The sequence below is a fragment of the Trachemys scripta genome, chromosome 2, assembly GCF_013100865.1.
Source record: "Trachemys scripta elegans isolate TJP31775 chromosome 2, CAS_Tse_1.0, whole genome shotgun sequence".
In the NCBI taxonomy this organism is placed as follows: Eukaryota; Metazoa; Chordata; order Testudines; family Emydidae; genus Trachemys; species Trachemys scripta.
In genome coordinates, this window is record NC_048299.1 from 58,613,242 (window position 1) to 58,632,032 (window position 18,791).

The 18,791-nt window shown below is 45.7% G+C and overlaps 1 protein-coding gene across 3 annotated transcripts in view; it reads left to right on the forward strand.

Annotated features, from left to right (window-relative positions):
- STK31 (serine/threonine kinase 31) overlaps positions 1 to 18,791 on the forward strand; it is a 103,946-nt gene that overhangs the window by 49,353 nt on the left and 35,802 nt on the right. For all 3 annotated transcript variants that reach the window (XM_034760640.1, XM_034760641.1, XM_034760639.1), the window contains exons 14-15: positions 696 to 815; positions 1,278 to 1,409. In XM_034760640.1, the coding sequence (XP_034616531.1) occupies positions 696 to 815; positions 1,278 to 1,409 (252 nt within the window). The remainder of the gene's footprint in view (positions 1 to 695; positions 816 to 1,277; positions 1,410 to 18,791) is intronic.

The window sequence follows — 18,791 nt, forward strand, 5'->3', positions numbered from 1 at the left end:
CTACAGTATATTCTCCAGTGCTTTGTCCAATCTTAAATGGTTTCCAACGCCTCTCCTTTAAGACTTACTCCATTCTGCTCTGATTAGGAAATGTTTTCTGATGTTCAGTCTAGTTTTATTTCTTCAGTTATTTATCTTCCATGATAAAGAGGATTGCTCCATTCTCTTCATTTTGATAATTCTTCTCTGAATGCTTGCACTGTCTCAACAGTACAAGTCCCTGCTCTGCCAGAGAGAAACAGCCAGGAACAGAAATTGAATCAGTCTCTTGATAATATATTGCTACTAGAACATCAGTTCAGTCAACACTTATTTTGACTGCAGTCTGCAACAGAGCAGGTGACTTGCTTTTTAGAGGTGAAGATGATGCACATCTTGACATTTAGTATCCATTTAAAAAAGAAACCTAAGCTGTTAAGCTCTTTTATACAGTACAAAATATAACATGACAAAAATGAAGCTTTTGTATGGAAATGCCGATCAATCTTTATTTTACTGCGACTCTTTGGTGAACTCTTAAGACTTGTGAACTTTCCATTTCCAGTCTCCTCAAGAAAAGAGATAAAAATCTGACATTAGAGCCATTCCATTAACATTGATATTTTCTGTAGAATTTTATATCTTAGATGTTGACACTTACAAATTGAGAATAACTGCAAGCCTTTTATCTACTTCTTATGTGTAATTTAACCCAGGAGCATGATGAGGCAGATAAGAAAATAATCTTAAATGCTTACAATAAAGTTATACGGAAGATCCGTCAGGAGCAACATCTAATCACTGTAGTACAGAGCAAGTATTTGGCCAGTGTTGAGGTCAGTTTACCCCTTTACCTGCTTGTCTATCACACCGTTCAATATTGTCTGAACTCATTTCTTTTTTAGGGTGTTCTTTAGCTTTTCTTTTTATATTGAAGATTGTGTGTCTGGTTCTGGTGGTAATTTGCTTTTTATTTTGGAAATGTGAGAACTGCTGGTCTCCTCTTCTTAACTTCAAATTTAGAAATGCTTTTTATAAATAAGTAACTTAAGATTTGAGTCTACAAACTCTTTTTTTAAAAATTCATGAAGTGTAACTTTAAGGAGACTGTTAGTAGATGACTTTTTCCTGAAAGATGATTTTAAGTTTGTACTTGTAAAGAAGCCTGCTCCTATAGGCAAGTAGTAATCTGTCCTACAAAAACTAAATTAAATAGTAGGCTTCAGCCAGTCGTTTCTAAATGTATTAGGACATGTATGTAAATACATTCACTAACTGTTTCCTTTTTTTAAACTTAGTTTAAAAAGCAGATTGTGGAATGGTTGAATAGAAGTCCCAACATTGACAATTTGTTATCAATTAAGAAGACTTTGAAAAATGTAAAGGCACGACTCAGATGGAAGTTGGTTGAAAAGAGCAACTTGGAAGAAGTATGGAAATGTTCCTGTTTGTTTGTTTGTTTGTTTTTTTTCCAAACATACTACAGAGAAATTAAATTGCTTATCCCAGCTAAGTGGTAACCAGTGGTTATAGTTTGCTAGATTGAAGAAGTTTCCTTTAAGTTCTGACTAAACAGGCATTTATTTGAGGACCAATTTTAAGTTAAGCCGTTTTGACTAAAAAAGTCGTGCAGAAGCTTTTCAAATATATTCCATAGTCCGGCCCTGGGTAGCTCTGAAGTCAGCTCTTTTTGGGAAAGGGGACAATTTTGTGTAGTGACCTAGTCATATTTCAGGTCATACTAAGCAAGAATATCTCTTACTTTCCAGTGTTCATTGTGTGATCCCTTTCACCTTACTTGGTCTCTCAGGCTCCATTTTTGTTCACCTCCCTGTGGGTTATACTTTGGTGTTCATCGATCACTTCAGCTTTTTATGTGAATATTTTGTTTCTCCCCTATTTAAATGTGAGAAACCAAAAAAGCCAAAGAAGTTAAACGCACTTATATTGTCATATTTCTAGTTTTGAACTCCTAGCCACCTCACTGACAGTGTGTACACCTATTCACTGATGGTGCATAAGGGTCATTGTTTGCCACAGCTTTTAGTTCTTTTTCAACTGAATAAGTCCTAAAAAATGTAAGTATTCCCCCAGCTCTAGCAGGGAGTAAGAGCAGATAAGTTTACATCTTTGCTGTACAAACAGTGGAGTTTTGTGAGGGAATTTAGAGAGGGAGCATGAGAGCCAGATACACTTAATTAACATTCTCTAAACTTAGGCCAATAACCCACCCTCCAAAATCCCCCTCCCAAACAAAGAAAATAACCTTCAACAAAAAAATCTGCAGGAGTAAAAATAATGCAGGCAGAAGTCCATTCTGGGGACCATCCAGTTTATTGCACTGAATGTAGCTTGTATGATTACCTGCCTTGTGGGCAAGTGGCATATGTGTGCACTCGGTGTAAGGAGCTTATGGCCCTCATAGAATCATAGAATCATAGAATATCAGAGTTGGAAGGGACCTCAAGAGGTCATCTAGTCCAACCCCCTGCTCAAAGCAGGACCAATTCCCAGCTAAATCATCCCAGCCAGGGCTTTGTCAAGCCGGGCCTTAAAAACCTCCAAGGAAGGAGACTCCACCACCTCCCTAGGTAACGCATTCCAGTGTTTCACCACCCTCCTAGTGAAATAGTTTTTCCTGATATCCAACCTGGACCTCCCCCACCGCAACTTGAGACCATTGCTCCTTGTTCTGTCATCTGCCACCACTGAGAACAGCCGAGCTCCATCCTCTTTGGAACCCCCCTTCAGGTAGTTGAAGGCTGCTATCAAATCCCCCCTCATTCTTCTCTTCTGGAGACTAAACAATCCCAGTTCTCTCAGCCTCTCCTCATAAGTCATGTGCTCCAGACCCCTAATCATTTTTGTTGCCCTCCGCTGGACTCTTTCCAATTTTTCCACATCCTTCTTGTAGTGTGGGGCCCAAAACTGGACACAGTATTCCAGATGAGGCCTCACCAATGTCGAATAAAGGGGAACGATCACGTTCCTCGATCTGCTGGCAATGCCCCTACTTATACAGCCCAAAATGCCGTTAGCCTTCTTGGCAACAAGAGCACACTGTTGACTCATATCCAGCTTCTCGTCCACTGTGACCCCTAGGTCCTTTTCAGCAGAACTGCTACCTAGCCATTCGGTCCCTAGTCTGTAGCAGTGCATGGGATTCTTCCGTCCTAAGTGCAGGACTCTGCACTTGTCCTTGTTGAACCTCATCAGGTTTTTTTCTGCCCAATCCTCTAATTTGTCTAGGTCCCTCTGTATCCGATCCCTACCCTCTAGTGTATCTACCACGCCTCCTAGTTTAGTGTCATCTGCAAACTTGCTGAGAGTGCAGTCCACACCATCCTCCAGATCATTAATAAAGATATTAAACAAAACCGGCCCCAGGACCGACCCTTGGGGCACTCCACTTGAAACCGGCTGCCAACTAGACATGGAGCCATTGATCACTACCCGTTGAGCCCGACGATCTAGCCAGCTTTCTATCCACCTTACAGTCCATTCATCCAGCCCATACTTCTTTAACTTGGTGGCAAGAATACTGTGGGAGACAGTATCAAAAGCTTTGCTAAAGTCAAGAAATAACACATCCACTGCTTTCCCCTCATCCACAGAGCCAGTTATCTCATCATAGAAGGCAATTAGGTTAGTCAGGCACGACTTCCCCTTCGTGAATCCATGCTGACTGTTCCTGATCACTTTCCTTTCCTCTAAATGTTTCATAATTGATTCCTTGAGGACCTGCTCCATAATTTTTCCAGGGACTGAGGTGAGGCTGACTGGCCTGTAGTTCCCCGGATCCTCCTTCTTCCCTTTTTTAAAGATGGGCACTACATTAGCCTTTTTCCAGTCATCTGGGACCTCCCCCGATCGCCATGAGTTTTCAAAAATAATGGCTAATGGCTCTGCAATCTCACCCGCCAACTCCTTTAGCACCCTCGGATGCAGCGCATCCGGCCCCATGGACTTGTGCACGTCCAGTTTTTCTAAATAGTCCCGTTCCACTTCTTTCTCCACAGAGGGCTGGTCACCTTCTCCCCATGCTGTACTGCCCAGTGCAGCAATCTGGGAGCTGACCTTGTGCGTGAAGACAGAGGCAAAAAAATCATTGAGTACATTAGCTTTTTCCACATCCTCGGTCACTAGGTTGCCTCCCTCATTCAGTAAGGGGCCCACACTTTCCTTGATTTTCTTCTTGTTGCTAACATACCTGAAGAAACCCTTCTTGTTACTCTTAACATCTCTTGCTAACTGCAACTCCAAGTGTGATTTGGCCTTCCTGATTTCACTCCTGCACGCCTGAGCAATATTTTTATACTCCTCCCTGGTCATTTGTCCAATCTTCCACTTCTTATAAGCCTCTTTTTTGCGTTTAAGATCAGCAAGGATTTCACTGTTTAGCCAAGCTGGTCGCCTGCCATATTTACTATTCTTTCTACACATTGGGATGGTTTGTTCCTGCAACCTCAATAAGGATTCTTTAAAATACAGCCAGCTCTCCTGGACCCCTTTGCCCTTCATGTTATTCTCCCAGGGGATCCTGCCCATCTGTTCCCTGAGGGAGTCAAAGTCTGCTTTTCTGAAGTCCAGGGTCCATATTCTGCTGCTCTCCTTTCTTCCTTGTGTCAGGATCCTGAACTCGACCATCTCATGGTCACTGCCTCCCAGGTTCCCATCCACTTTTGCTTCCCCTACTAGTTCTTCCCTGTTTGTGAGCAGCAGGTCAAGAAAAGCTTTGCCCCTAGTTGGTTCCTCCAGCACTTGCACCAGGAAATTGTCCCCTACGCTTTCCAAAAATTTCCTGGATTGCCTGTGCACCGCTGTATTGCTCTCCCAGCAGATATCAGGGTGATTAAAGTCTCCCATGAGAACCAGGGCCTGCGATCTAGCAACTTCTGCTAGTTGCCAGAAGAAAGCCTCGTCCACCTCATCCCCCTGGTCTGGTGGTCTATAGCAGACTCCAACCACGACATCACCCTTGTTGCTCCCACTTCTCAACTTTATCCAGAGACTCTCAGGTTTTTCTGCAGTATCATACCGGAGCTCTGAGCAGTCATACTCCTCTCTTACATACAACGCAACTCCCCCACCTTTTCTGCCCTGCCTGTCCTTCCTGAACAGTTTATATCCATCCATGACAGTACTCCAGTCATGTGAGTTATCCCACCAAGTCTCTGTTATTCCAATCACATCATAGTTCCCTGACTGTGCCAGGACTTCCAGTTCTCCCTGCTTGTTTCCCAGGCTTCTTGCATTTGTGTATAGGCACTTAAGATAACTCAATGATAGTCCCTCTTTCTCAGCATGAGACAGGAGTCCTCCCCTCTTGCGCTCTCCTGCTTGTGCTTCCTCCCAGGATCCCATTTCCCCACTTACCTCAGGGCTTTGGTCTCCTTCCCCCGGTGAACCTAGTTTAAAGCCCTCCTCACTAGGTTAGCCAGCCTGCTGGCGAAGATGCTCTTCCCTCTCTTCGTTAGGTGGAGCCCGTCTCTGCCTAGCACTCCTTCTTCTTGGAACACCATCCCATGGTCGAAGAATCCAAAGCCTTCTCTCCGACACCACCTGCGTAGCCATTCGTTGACTTCCACGATTCGACGGTCTCTACCCCGGCCTTTTCCTTGCACAGGGAGGATGGACGAGAACACCACTTGCGCCTCAAACTCCTTTATCCTTCTTCCCAGAGCCACGTAGTCTGCAGTGATCCGCTCAAGGTCATTCTTGGCAGTATCATTGGTGCCCACGTGGAGAAGCAGGAAGGGGTAGCGATCCGAGGGCTTGATGAGTCTCGGCAGTCTCTCCGTCACATCGTGTATCCTAGCTCCTGGCAAGCAGCAGACCTCTCGGTTTTCCCGGTCAGGGCGGCAGATAGATGACTCAGTCCCCCTGAGGAGGGAGTCCCCGACCACCACCACCCTCCTCCTCCTCTTGGGAGTGGTGGTCGTGGAACCCCCATCCCTAGGACAGTGCATCTTTTGCCTTCCAATCGGTGGAGTCTCCTTCTGCTCCCTTCCCTCAGATGGGCCATCTAGTCCACTCTCCGCATTAGCACCTGTAGAGAGAACATGGAAACGATTGCTCACCTGTATTTCCATTGCTGGTGCATGGACGCTCCTCTTTCTTCTTCTGGAGGTCACATGCTGCCAAACCTCCTCACAATCCTTCTGTCCCTGCTGCGCCTGCTCTGAATCTTCACAACATTGTGGCCGTAGAAGCATCTCCTGACGTCTGTCCAGGAAATCTTCATTTTCCCTTATGCAACGCAGAGTCGATACTTGTTTCTCCAGCCCTCGAACCTTCTCCTCCAATATGGAGACCAGCTTGCACTTTGTACAGACAAAGTCACTTCTGTCCTGCGGAAGAAAGACAAACATGGCACAACCTGTGCAGGTTACAACAGCTGATCGCTCACCTTCCATATCACCGTCCTCTTAGGAGCTTGCAGGAACTACTCGGAGAAACCTGCAGATGACAGCCTCAGTGCGCTCTCCCCACGCGAACTCCCAGGCAAACTCCTGCTGTTAGCCTCTGCTGTTCGCCGCTCAGCTGGTTCGCTGCTGACTGCCCTTATATACCAGTCAGGCACACTCAAGGCCCACCAACACAGCCCCCCTAATGCAGCACTTAGCGTACCTCCTAAGGTACAGCAAACTCCTGCTGTTAGATTGACTGTGGGCTCTTGAGACCAGAATGGCTGAACTGGAGGAGTAAGGGAGACAGAGGACACTTTCCAGGACACAGTAGAGCAAACTCACCCCTGGTCTGACAACCTCTGTGCTGTTGAGGATGAAAGTCTTGGGAAGGAGAACATCAAACTGGAGCAGGCGGAAATGATCTCAATTAGCACCCTCCTTTCAGACGGTGTCATGGTATCCTCTTGCACTGAGGATCTCTCTTCAGGGGAGGGAATCCCAATTGTTAGGAAGAGACAGGTAATAGTAACGGGATTTGATCATTGATTCATTGGAAATATAGATAGCTGGGTTTGTGATGACAGGTAGAACCACATGGTGACTGTCTTGCTGGGTTTGAAGGTTGCAGATCTCTCAAGACATCTAGGATATTTGTGTCGTGCTGGGGAAGAGCTGGTGGTATATGTAGGTACTAGTGACATAGGGAAAGATAGGGAGGGCCTGGAGGCCAAATTTAGGCTGGTAGGTAAGAGATTGAAGTCCAGCACCAGCATGGTAGTATTCTCTGAAATGCTTCCAGTTCTTCTTTGAGTGCTTGCTCATGTCCATTCCATGTTAGATGTGCTTGCACTGCATGCACAGTCTCCGGAAGTTTTTTCTCACAGTGGTATCCATTGGGCTGGCTCTAGTGCCCTCTGGTGCTGCGTGCTCATGCGCCGGTATATGGGGACTGGCTGGTTCCGCACCCTCTCAGTTCCTCCTTACCATCCATGACGGTCACTGTAACAACTCCTCTTGCCTCAGCAAGGCTTTCTTCTAGAGGTTCCATTATTCTCTCCTTTCTTCGCAAGTTTAGTTACCTTCAGTTTATTTCTTTTAGTAATAGTATATAGTTCAACCTCACATTTGTTTAGAGGGGCATCCTCTGCCCCCAGGGCTGGGCATGCCCCGGACTCTGGGCTTCAAACTCTGTGCCTCCTGTGGTGACTGACCTACACTCCAGCTTTCTGAACTGTCTGGAGGAGGCTCACGCGAGAGTGTTGCCAGATATGCTGCAAGTTCAAGCCTCATATGAAAAAGGACAGGGAGGCTAGTCTAAGGTCCATTCTGATGGAAGCCACATTTAGACTGGCATCATAGCCAGGCCGGTGAGACTTGGCACTGAATATCTCGACATTGGTGTGGAGTGCTCGTCCGGCAGCATGGGTTTCTCGGCACTGTTCCCCTTCACTGGTGCTGAGGAAAGAAGCACAAAAAGCAGTGTTCTGAGAGGGGGCATTCCCTGAAGGTGAGTAAGGACAAACACAGGAAGGGCAGCGAAGTACAACCTGCATTGGGTCACTCCTCTACCCCCACTCTGCAAGCAGCACTCTGAACTCCGCACTGCTTGCAGGTGCAGCTGAGTCTGGTGTAGGACAATCCATTGACACCGGGGGGACATTATGGTGCCAGTGAGATCGCGGTGCTGCCCACCCTAGAGGTGTTTGCAGCAGCCAGGGACCTGATGGCTCTCCCGGTACTGCCGACCCCCGTGGGGCAACTTCCAAGATCACCGGCGAGATCACCAAGCAGAAGGGAGCATGTTCCCCTGAGCACCTATCTGGCACTGGGTCCTCTGGTACCGACCAGAGGGAAACCATCTCTGTTGATGTCAGTGAAGACTTTCCCACTCTGTCACCATTCCCCAAACCCTCGGCAGCAGGTGGCGGAAGCGAGGGGTACTGCCCCCTATTGTGTCTCCCTCCCCCCCCAAGCTGACGAGTCCGATGGCTGTGCACCCAACCAAGGAGCTATTACCAGTATCTGGCATAGGTCCCATTGGATCCCCGTGTGGGTGCCATCCCAAGTCCCTGGCCCAGTGGGCAGAAGCCTATGCAGGTCCAGTGGCCCTTTTGGAATTTGTGGGTTTTTTCCCCAGTACTGGGATTGTCTTCCAGCAGTTTGCATTCAGTGGTGTGAGAGAAAAGGGCATCTCTGTTGCACCCTCCGGCACCTGACCCGGATTCTGGTACCAAGCCTGGGCTTCATGATGTGGTCAGTGCAGAAGAAGAGGAGGAAGGCCTCCTCCCAATACAGGCCTCCTCCTTACCAGACAAAACTGTGGTGGGGCCAAGAGGCTCGGTCCCTCAAGACGACTTCAGAGCTCACCAGGAGCTATTGAAAAGGGTAGCTTTTAACCTAGGGATGGAAGTTGCAGTGCTTAAAGAGTCCTAACTTTGCCTGATTAATATCTTGGCTGCAGTGGCCCTGTCAAAGGTGACCCTACCCCTCAACGAGGCTGTTACGGGTCTGGTCAGGTCTCCTTTCTGCCTCCCACTTCAAAAAGAGCAGAGAAAAAGTACTATGTTCCCACCAAAGGGTATCAATACCTATATTCCCGTCCCCCTCCTGGGTCCCTTGTGGTTGCAGTGACCAACGAAAGAGACAGTCAAAAGCTGCAAGCAGTGACCCCCCAAGCCAAACGACTCAAAGAAGTCTACCTGTTTGATAGAAAGATTTATTCTACTGGTGGGTTACAGCTCTGCATCTCCAACCAGCAGGCCTTGCTAGGGAAGTATGACTATAACGTCTGGGACTCCATGTCAGAATTCAAGGACTTGCTGCTTAAGGAGTCCAGACAAGAATTCTTCGCTTTGCTGGAGGAAGGGAAGACCGTAGCCAGGGCCTATGTCCAGGCTGCCCTAGATGCATCTGACATGGCTGCCAGAACAATGGCATCCGTGATGGGGATGAGAAGATGCTCTTGGCTCCTATCCGTGGGACTGCCGGCAGAGGTTCTGCAGTCCGTTCAGGACCTTCCATTTGAGGGAACTTCCCTCTTCTTCGAACAGATGTATGCAAAACTCCATGGCCTGAAAGACTCCAGGGCCACCTTCAGCCTCATTACTGGGCTCTCACAGATATCCAGGAGGCTCCAAGCACAACTTCTGAAGGGGCACCTGAGGGTGTTATATCAGTTTCCATACCGGATCCTGCCCCCCCTTTGTTTTCTTACCAACTCTTCTACTTCAGCCGAGCATGGTCCCTCATCACGTCAGACTGTTGGGTGCTGTGTACGATGGAGGAAGGTTACACTCTTCAGTTTTCTTCCACCCCTCTCTTCCATCCCCATTCCTCTTCAGGGACCCTTCTTATGAGCAACTTCTAGTCCAGGAAGTGCAAGCCCTCCTTTGGGTAAAGGTGGTAAAGAAGATGCCTCAGAACTTGAGAGGGAAAGGGTTTTATTCCACTATTTCCTAATCCCGCAGGCCAAAGAGGTTCTTCTACCCATCCTAGACCTGTGTCGCATCAAGATTTGTCTCAAGAAACTGAGGTTCCGCATGGTCTCCCTGGCCTCCATTATTTTCTTCCTGGATCCAGGGGACTGGTATGCTACCTTTGACTTGAAAGAAGCTTATTTCCACATCTCCATTTTCTGGGACCACACAGGGTTCCTCAGATTCATCATACACCAGACCCACTACCAATTCATTGTCCTCCCCTTTGGCCTGTTGGCAGCCCCTTGGGTTTTCACAAAATGCATAGCAGTGGTGGCAGCCTTCCTCAGAAGGAGAGGTGTTAGTCTACCCTTACCTCAATAACTGGCTGATCAAGGGCTGGTTCGAGGCTCACGTGAGAGCCAGCATCACTCTGGTCCGAGCTATCTTCAGAGCCCTGGGCTTATTGGTAAACGAGCAAAAGTCAACTCTCATCCCCGCCCAGAGTATAGAGTTTATTGATGCATTGCTCAATTCTACCCAGTTCAGAGCCTTCCTCCCAGTGGCTCACTCCCAGACAATGTCACCTCTGATATCGGAGGTCAAGACCCAGCCCATCACAACAGCCCATTTCTGCCTCAAACGTTTAGGTCACATGGCTGTGTGCACTTATGTGGTACAGCATGCAAGACTAGGCCTTAGACACCTTCAGGCTTGGCTGGCCTTGGTGTACTCACCGAGCCATCAGCACTTGGTCTCAGTGCTTACAATTCCTGCCCCGGTCCTCACCTCCCTCCACTTGTGGAGGGATCCCCGATCAGTGGGCGCAGGCATTCCCTTTTCACTTCCCAGCCATCAGTATCCCTAATTGTGGATGTGTCCTATCTAGGTTGGGGGGGACTCATCTCAAGCACCTCAGGGCCTGCGCTCCCAGGAGGAGCGCTCCTTGCATATAAATGTCAGGGAGCTCAGAGTGGTCCGCCTAGCGTGCTAGGTGTTTTTACGCCAGACCTTGGGCAAAATTGTGAGAGTGCTTGTGGACAACACCGCAGCTATGTTTTACACCAACAAGCAGGGAGTAGTGTACTCATCCACCCTGTGTCAAGAGGCCATTTGCCTGTGGGACTTCTGCGCAAAGCACTCTATCCACGTCGAAGCTTCTCACTTTCAGGAAGTCCGGAACACTTTGGCAGATCACCTCAGCAGGTCTTTCTCTTCTGACCATGAGTGGTCCCTTCACCCCGATCTAGCTAGATCCATCTTCCAGAGGTGGGGGTTTCCTGTTTTAGATCTGTTTGCAACCAAGCAGAACAGGAAATGTCAGCAGTTTTACACGCTGTGTGGTTACAGCCCAGACTCGTTCACAGATGTCTTCCTACTCGTGTGGACAAAACTCCTGTTCTACACATTCCCCCTCATTCCTCTGGTACATAAGGTCCTTCTGAAAGTCAAGCAAGACAAAACAAAGATTGTTCTTATAGTCCCTGCATGGCTGTACCAACACTTGTGGCACGCTACTTGATCTGTCAGTATCAACCCTGTTGCCTCTCCCTCCTGCCTTGATCTCGCAAGATCATGGCCGTTTGCTCCAACTGAATCTTACCTCACCAAGTGGAAGCATTTCTCAGTGTGGGCATCCCAATGAGGCCTCTCACCAACTCGGTTACCTCTCCAGTCCGTGCTGGAATATCTGCTCCATCTGAAACAACAAGGCCTAGCCATTTCATTGATCAAGGTGCATCTAGGGGCAATTTCAGCCTTCTATCCTCTGCTGAATGGTAGATTGGTGTTCTCACAGAAAATGTCCATTCACTTCCTCAAGGGATTAGAGAGACTTTACCCTCAAATTTGCAAACCCATTCCCCCGTGGGACCTAAACCTGGTCCTGTCAAGACTCACTGGCCCTCCCTTGGAGCCACTGGCATCATGCCCTCTGTCATATCATTCCTGGAAGGTCACCTTCTTGGTAGCAATTATCTTGACCAGGAAGATTTTCAGAAATCAGGGTCCTTATGTCAGAACCCTCATATATACTTCGCTGTCTGCTTTGGACTTAAGTATCTTGAGTAATTATGTATTGTCTGCAAATTTTGCCACCTCACTGTTTCCAGATCATTTATGAATATGTTGAACAGCACCAGTACAGATCCCTGGGTGACACCACCGTTTACCTTTCTCCATTCTGAAAACTGACCATTTATTCCTACCCTTTGTCTCCTATCTTCCAATTTTTAAAGGATGTCTTTTGACTCTAACCACTTATTTTACTTTTACTGCAAACAATTACAAAGAGATGTCACAAAACTGGCTGACTTGGCAACAAAATGGCAAATGTAATTCAATGCTGATAAATGCAAAGTAATGCACATTGGAAAACATAATCCCAACTATACATGCAAAATGATGGGGTCTAAATTAGCTGTTACCACTCAAGAAAGAGATCTTAAAATCATTGTGTATAGTTCTCTGAAAACATCCGCTCAATGTGCAGCGGCAGTCAAAAAAGCTAACAATGTTAAGAACCATTAGGAAATGGATAGATAATAAGACCGAAAATATCACTATGCCACTATATAAATCCATGGTATGCCCACACATTGAATACTACATGTAGTTCTGGTCGTCCCATCTCAAAAAAAGATATATTAGAATTGGAAAAGGGACAGAGAATGGCAACAAAAAAGATGGGCTATGGAACAGCTTCCTAATGAGGAGAGATTAAAAAGACTATTCATGTTGGAATAGAGACAACTAAGGGGACATGTGATAGAGGTTTATAAAATCATGAACGGTGTGGAGAAAGTGAATAAGAAAGTGTTATTTACCCTTCCAAGTAACACAAGAACCAGGGATCACTCTATGAAATTAATAGGCAGCAAGTTTAAAACAAACAAAAGGAATTACTACTTCACACAACGCTCCGTCAACCCATGGAACTTGTTGCCAGGGGATAGTGTGAAGGGCAAAGTATAACTGGGTTCAAAAAAGAATTAGATAAGTTCATGGAGGATTGTTCCATCAATCAAGATGGCCAGTGATGCAACCCCATGCTCTAGGTGTCCCTAAGCTTCTGACTGCCAGAAGCTGGGAGTGGATGATGGGATGGATCACTCAATAATTGTCTTGTTGTGTTCGTTCCCTCTGAAGCACTTGGAATTGGCCACTGTTGGAAGACAGGATAGTGGGCAACATGGATCATTGGTCTGACCCAGTATGGCCCTTCTTATGTTCTTATCTAAAAGAACAAGAACTCTAGATATTTGTGTCTTACTACTCCCAGGAGTGTATTTACAGAAGACCCCATCCTTATCTCCAGGGGTTTACAATCTTGAGTTTTAGATGTAGCACAGGTAAGAGTGACGCATCAAAAAGTAATTGGGTAGGTCGGGTGAAGGTTACAGTAATGCCATCGTGCATATATTCAGTTTATGCATATGCACATTTTGATGTTTTTGTTTTTAAAACCACACACACTTCAGTGATCGTGAGCACTGTAAAGTGGATGAGCTTTGAAGAGAGATTTAAAATATGAGAGGCTAATGGACCAGAGAAGGAAGATGATTCCATACATAGGGAATGACATAAACACCACCCCCTAGCAATGCTTATGCTTATGGGAGAAACAGGTGAATGGGCTACTGTGAAGACTAGCGTCATTGGCGGAGAAAGGTGGAGCAGTTACACTATAAGAGACAGAAGGTTTGGCAATTGGAAGGGAAGAGTTATGTAGGACCTTGAAAAGGAGGACAAAAGTTTTTTAGAACTCCAGTCCTGCAGATACCTGGGGCAGATCAGACTTGTCCACAAGACTCTAAGGTTTTGTCTACATTCCTTCCACCGTCTCACCAGATTCTCTGCCTTTGGACTGTGCAGCCAGAGCAGCGATTCACACTCCCACCTGATCTATCACAGCCCAGGATTTAAAGATGATTTTGCAATCACTGTCTTCTCTTCTTTATTGAATCAAGATGTCAGGGCCTTATTTCTCTGAGTAGCATCACCTGCCATGCACCTTTCTTCTGTTAATTCTCCCTTCTTCCAGCATGGCAGAGCTGGCCAAAGGAATTGAGCTGAAGGGCAACCTGCTCCTGTGTCTGCAAGCAGATATTCTGTGGAGCCACAGAAGAGGAGTTCTGAGGTGATTGCTCCCAGCCCAGAGCCCTGTCTGAGTCAGGGGGGAAAGGCTCCTTATGTTCAACTTGTTGAGGCTTCTGCATCTCACAACACCAGCCAAAACTTCCCCAGAAATACCTCCATTGCTTGGTCCTACTCAGCTCTTGGGAGTCTGGGAGATATCAGTGTTGTCACTGATTAAGAGTTCTTCAAGGGTAAGGCACTAAGTTACCCCCAGTCCAGTCTCCCTCAAAAGGAGAAAAAAATCTGGTTGTGTATCTCAGGTTTTTAATGGGTTAATTGAGTCCATTAGTCAAGGGATCCATCATCCTTTCAGACAGTTGTTCTTCCCAAGAGGAGGATTTGGGATCTCTTAGGGGCAGTCCCCGCCACTTCCTCCCCAGTTCTGGATTACATGATGAGGCACAACAGGGCTCAAATCAAATTGTCTTTGCCCAGGCTAAGACTTCAACGAGAACTAGACTAGGAGAGACTGATCCTCTGGGGATTCTGCAAAATACATTAGAAATCCAAAAAAGGCTTAAAATAACACAGGGAAAAAAGCACAGCAGGTCTCCAGCTCCTTGGGGGACGCTGAAGTAGGGGAACTGTTAGTTTTGGATCATGACAACACTGAGGAACAGATGTGCTTGAAACTTGGCATGAAGGTTGGGCACCACTGACATCTAGCCAGAGAGAGAGGGCATGAAAAGAGAATATTTCTTCAATTCAAAACTAACAATTTGCTATCTCCTTATTTCTCCTTCAAGAAAATCACAAGGAAGGGCTGGAAAATGGCCAACAAAGAGAAGAGGCAGAGTCTGATAGCTTTTCAGGTTCTAGAATTCCAAGATTCTCTCTTCATCCTTCTTCAGCTGTGGTGTCCCTGTAAAGGACATGTTAATTTCTGCCAAGGGGAGACACCTTCAATACCTTCAGGCAGGAAGATGGAAGCCGCCCTTAGAAGAGAATTAGAAATGTTAGCATAGCTCTTTGAGTCTCACTGGTCATCACGTGCTTTGTGCAGCCTCAGTATCCTGATGGGATGCCTTTAAAGAGCTTTGACCCCCTCCCCCTCAGAACCATATCAGTAGTAGATAAAATATCCCTGATGATGTGTTCATGGGGGATGGAGCCATCAGTTCTGTGAGGCTGGCAGCAAGAGTTATGGGAACAAACTAAGTGGCCAGGTGCCAACTCCTACCAGTCCAAAAAGTCAGTATGTTTGCATCTGAGCGCCCACCCCCATCTAGTATGCAGGCCGTCAGGCAGGATCATCCTACTACTTAGACTCCTGGTTCAAGCAATAGCACAGAAAACTACAACCAAATTTGAGTGCTCTTGTGACCCTGTGTTCCAGGTTGCAATATCACTCACTCAGATATGGTCTGGCTGCCCCTCCGTTATGCCAGCAGGGAAGGGGCTCCTCTGTTACACCACCCAGTTCTCGCCAGAGGCCACTGGGGGTGGGGTGGGGGCCTCCTCTTGTTGTATGTCTCTGCCTAGTTCTGATTCTCAAAAGCTGGGAGCTTGGCCCCTTGTTTAAAAAGTGTGGGGGGCATTGCCCCTCTCTGGTCTCCAGCACCCAGGGGTTCAAGTTGTCCCATGCTGGACAGTATAAGAGAAAAAGTGTCTGCGTTGCATTCTGGAGCTTCAGGCTCCTGCACATCCTTTCTTTTCCCCTCTTTCCAGCCTCAATAGATAGTGACAAGCACCCGTAAGGAAATTTCACACCTTCTAGAATTATTTGCGACAGAGGCTGTTCCTCAGAGCAAAAAAGTCAAGGACTCTAATATCTTTTCTTCACAGAAAGAGAAAAGTGATGGAGTCCAGGCGGAGTTAGACTTTAAGAGGCTGAGGGGTTTGGAAGAGAAGACTGAATAGAGGATGCAGACTTTCACTTCCCTTTTGCTGCATTCTCCCTAGAAGAGCTGATAATAGACCTGGCAGGAGCTTATCTGCATAGTTGGGGACGGGCCTGATACCCGCAGTTCCTTCAGGATGCTTATAAAAATAGTCACTGTCAGTACAAAGTGTTACCATGCAGTCTATCCTCCACACACACACAATGTTCACAAAGCTACTGATAGAGATAGTGTCCTGTCCGAGGAGTCTAGGGACTCAGATGCATCTTTTCTTAAACTAAATACTCACCTTGTACAATCTTGCAAGAAGCAACTTAACCAGACCTGTATGCTGTAGGCACATTTGTCTGTGTCAAACTTGAAGAGCTCTCTGATTCCCTTTCAGAGAATCATCTGCCAAGCTTGATGCAGAGCCAGCATGCTCACAGCACAGGAAAGGGTTGACAAGATTCAGGCACTGATCTCCTGGGTGTCGAGGAATACCATGTGTATTCATCAGTACCAGTTCCTAGGATTTCCAGTCTCTTTGCGGTAGGGGTTATTCCATGGGTAAAGCTGCGCTAGAAAGGTTAAAGGATAGATCTTAAGGGCCTGTAACAGTTTCCAACAGGAGATGGAAAGGAATGTGAGGATACCATGTAGTGATCAGGTCCCTAAGTTGGTGGAAACAGCAAATCCATGTGATGGTAGCATCCTTCCTGCACAATCCAGAATCCAAAATTGTGACCATGGATATTGATGTTGCAGGGTACTTGACGCACCCCAGGGCACAGGGAAAGTCATCAAGGTCAGAAAGGCTCCTGAGAAACTAATTCCTAGAGATCAGTGAGGTACTGATTCTTTGAGACTTCCAGGACAGTCTGAAGGAGGACCATACGCTATCTCAGTTAGACAACTCCATGACTATGACATACATAAAATAGCAAGGGAGCACAAGGAGGTCAAGTCTAAATACTGAAGTAACACACAGACTTCTCTGAGCAGAATGTCTCCAGCATCACTTTTATGTGAATCTCTCTAATGAACACACTACCAGACAACCTCTGGAGTCAACAGATGAACCACTCAAATGGTCACTGAACCAAGAAGTTTTCCAGCTGATACTCGAGTAGTTGGGGTACCTTCCCACTGTTTACCTATTTATATCCAATCCAAGCACAAGAGTGAGAGTCGTCAGTGGGGAAGGAGGTACAAGAGCACCGGGGACAGATGCTTTGGCTAATCTCATTTCTCTTTCCTTCTAATTTTTCCTTACAACGTGCTACATCCCACGTGTCTTGGAGGGGAGGGTAAGATCCAGAATGGACAGTTGTTAACGTATTACCTTTCTCTTACTGCCCTCTCCTCCCAGATTTGTCCCACTCAAGATAAGGCCTTCAAATATCCTTTGTGATGGCCTCTTCTATGCATGTCAGTAATATAATGGACCAAGTCTTTACCATTAAGCTTATATTTAATCTGTTCATAAGAATTTAGTGTTTCCACTCAACGCTGGGAAATAGTCATCTGGGGAGAGTATGCAGTGTTGTTCATCCCAGGATATGAGAGAGACAAGGTGGGTGAGGTAATATCTTGTATTGGACCAATGTCTGTTGGTGAGAAAGACAGACTTTCGAGCTACAAAAAACTCTTCCTCCGGTCTCAGAGGAAGTGCTCTATGTAGCTCAAAAACTTGTCTCTTTCACCACAGACATTGGTCCAATAAAAGATGTTATCTCACACACATCATCTGGAGAGATGGCAGAAGTGGTTTAGCCAAGCACTGGCACCTCAAGGATAAGTCTTACTCTCTAGCCTTGGTTATTTGCAGGAAGAGAGGTGCGGCTCATATATTTTTGAATATGAGATCAGTACAAGAAAGGAAATAATCTGGTAACAAATTTTCCATTTGCCTTACTGTAGAGGCTAATGGAAAAATTCAAAGGGTGATGTAGTTTATTTGGGCTAGGAAGATACTTTTAGCTGTTGCGTTTTGGGTGGACTGGATGGTGATGTGTATGGGATGGAGATCAGAGAGGAAGAGGTAGAGGTAACAGTTGAGATGAGAGATGGTTAGGGTATGGACGAATGTTTTCACTGTCAGGATATCAAGGACAGGTCAGATCTTCTAAATGTGTAGAAGTACTAGCAAGTTTTGGGAGAATGAGAGAGGAAACCAAACTGATTTAAAATTAGTTGGTCAGAAAATGCAGTTTAGTCAAAACCAAAAGGTTTCTTGATTGTGTAGATTTCACTGAAATTTTGTTTGATGGAATTTTTCTCCTTTTTTCTACAGTGTCAAAACATTCTGTTTCTGCACTTTCCGAACTAAACATTTTGATTAGGGCTGTTGATTAATTGCAGTTAACTTAAAAAAATTAACTGTGATTAAAAAAATTAATCATGATTGATCACACTGTTAAACAATAGAATACCAATTGAAATTTATTAAATATTTTTGGATGTTTTTCTACATTTTCAAATATATTGATTTCTATTAAAACACAGAATACAAATGTACAGTGCTCACTTAATATAATTATTTTTTATTACAAATATTTGCACTGTAAAAATGATAAAATAAGTATTTTTCAATTCACGCTATACAAGTACTGTAGTGCAATCTCTTTATCATGAAAGTGTAACTTACAATTGTAGTTTTTAGTTGTTACAAAACTGCACTCAAAAACAAAACAATGTAAAACTTTAGAGCTTACAAGTCCACTCAGTCCTACGTCTTGTTCAGCCAATTGCTAAGACAAACAAGTTTGTTTACATTTACGGTAGATACTGATGACTTCTTCTTATTTACAGTGACACCTGAAAGTGAGAACAGGTGTTTGGCAGGGCACTTTTGTAGCTGGCATTGCAAGGTATTTACTTGCCAGATATGCTGAACATTCATATGTCCCTTTGTGCTTCGGCCACCATTCCAGAGGTCATGCTTCCATGCTGACGATGCTCTTTTAATAAAAAAAAAAAAAAAAAAAAAGCGTTCATTAAATTTGTGACTGAACTCCTTGGGGGAG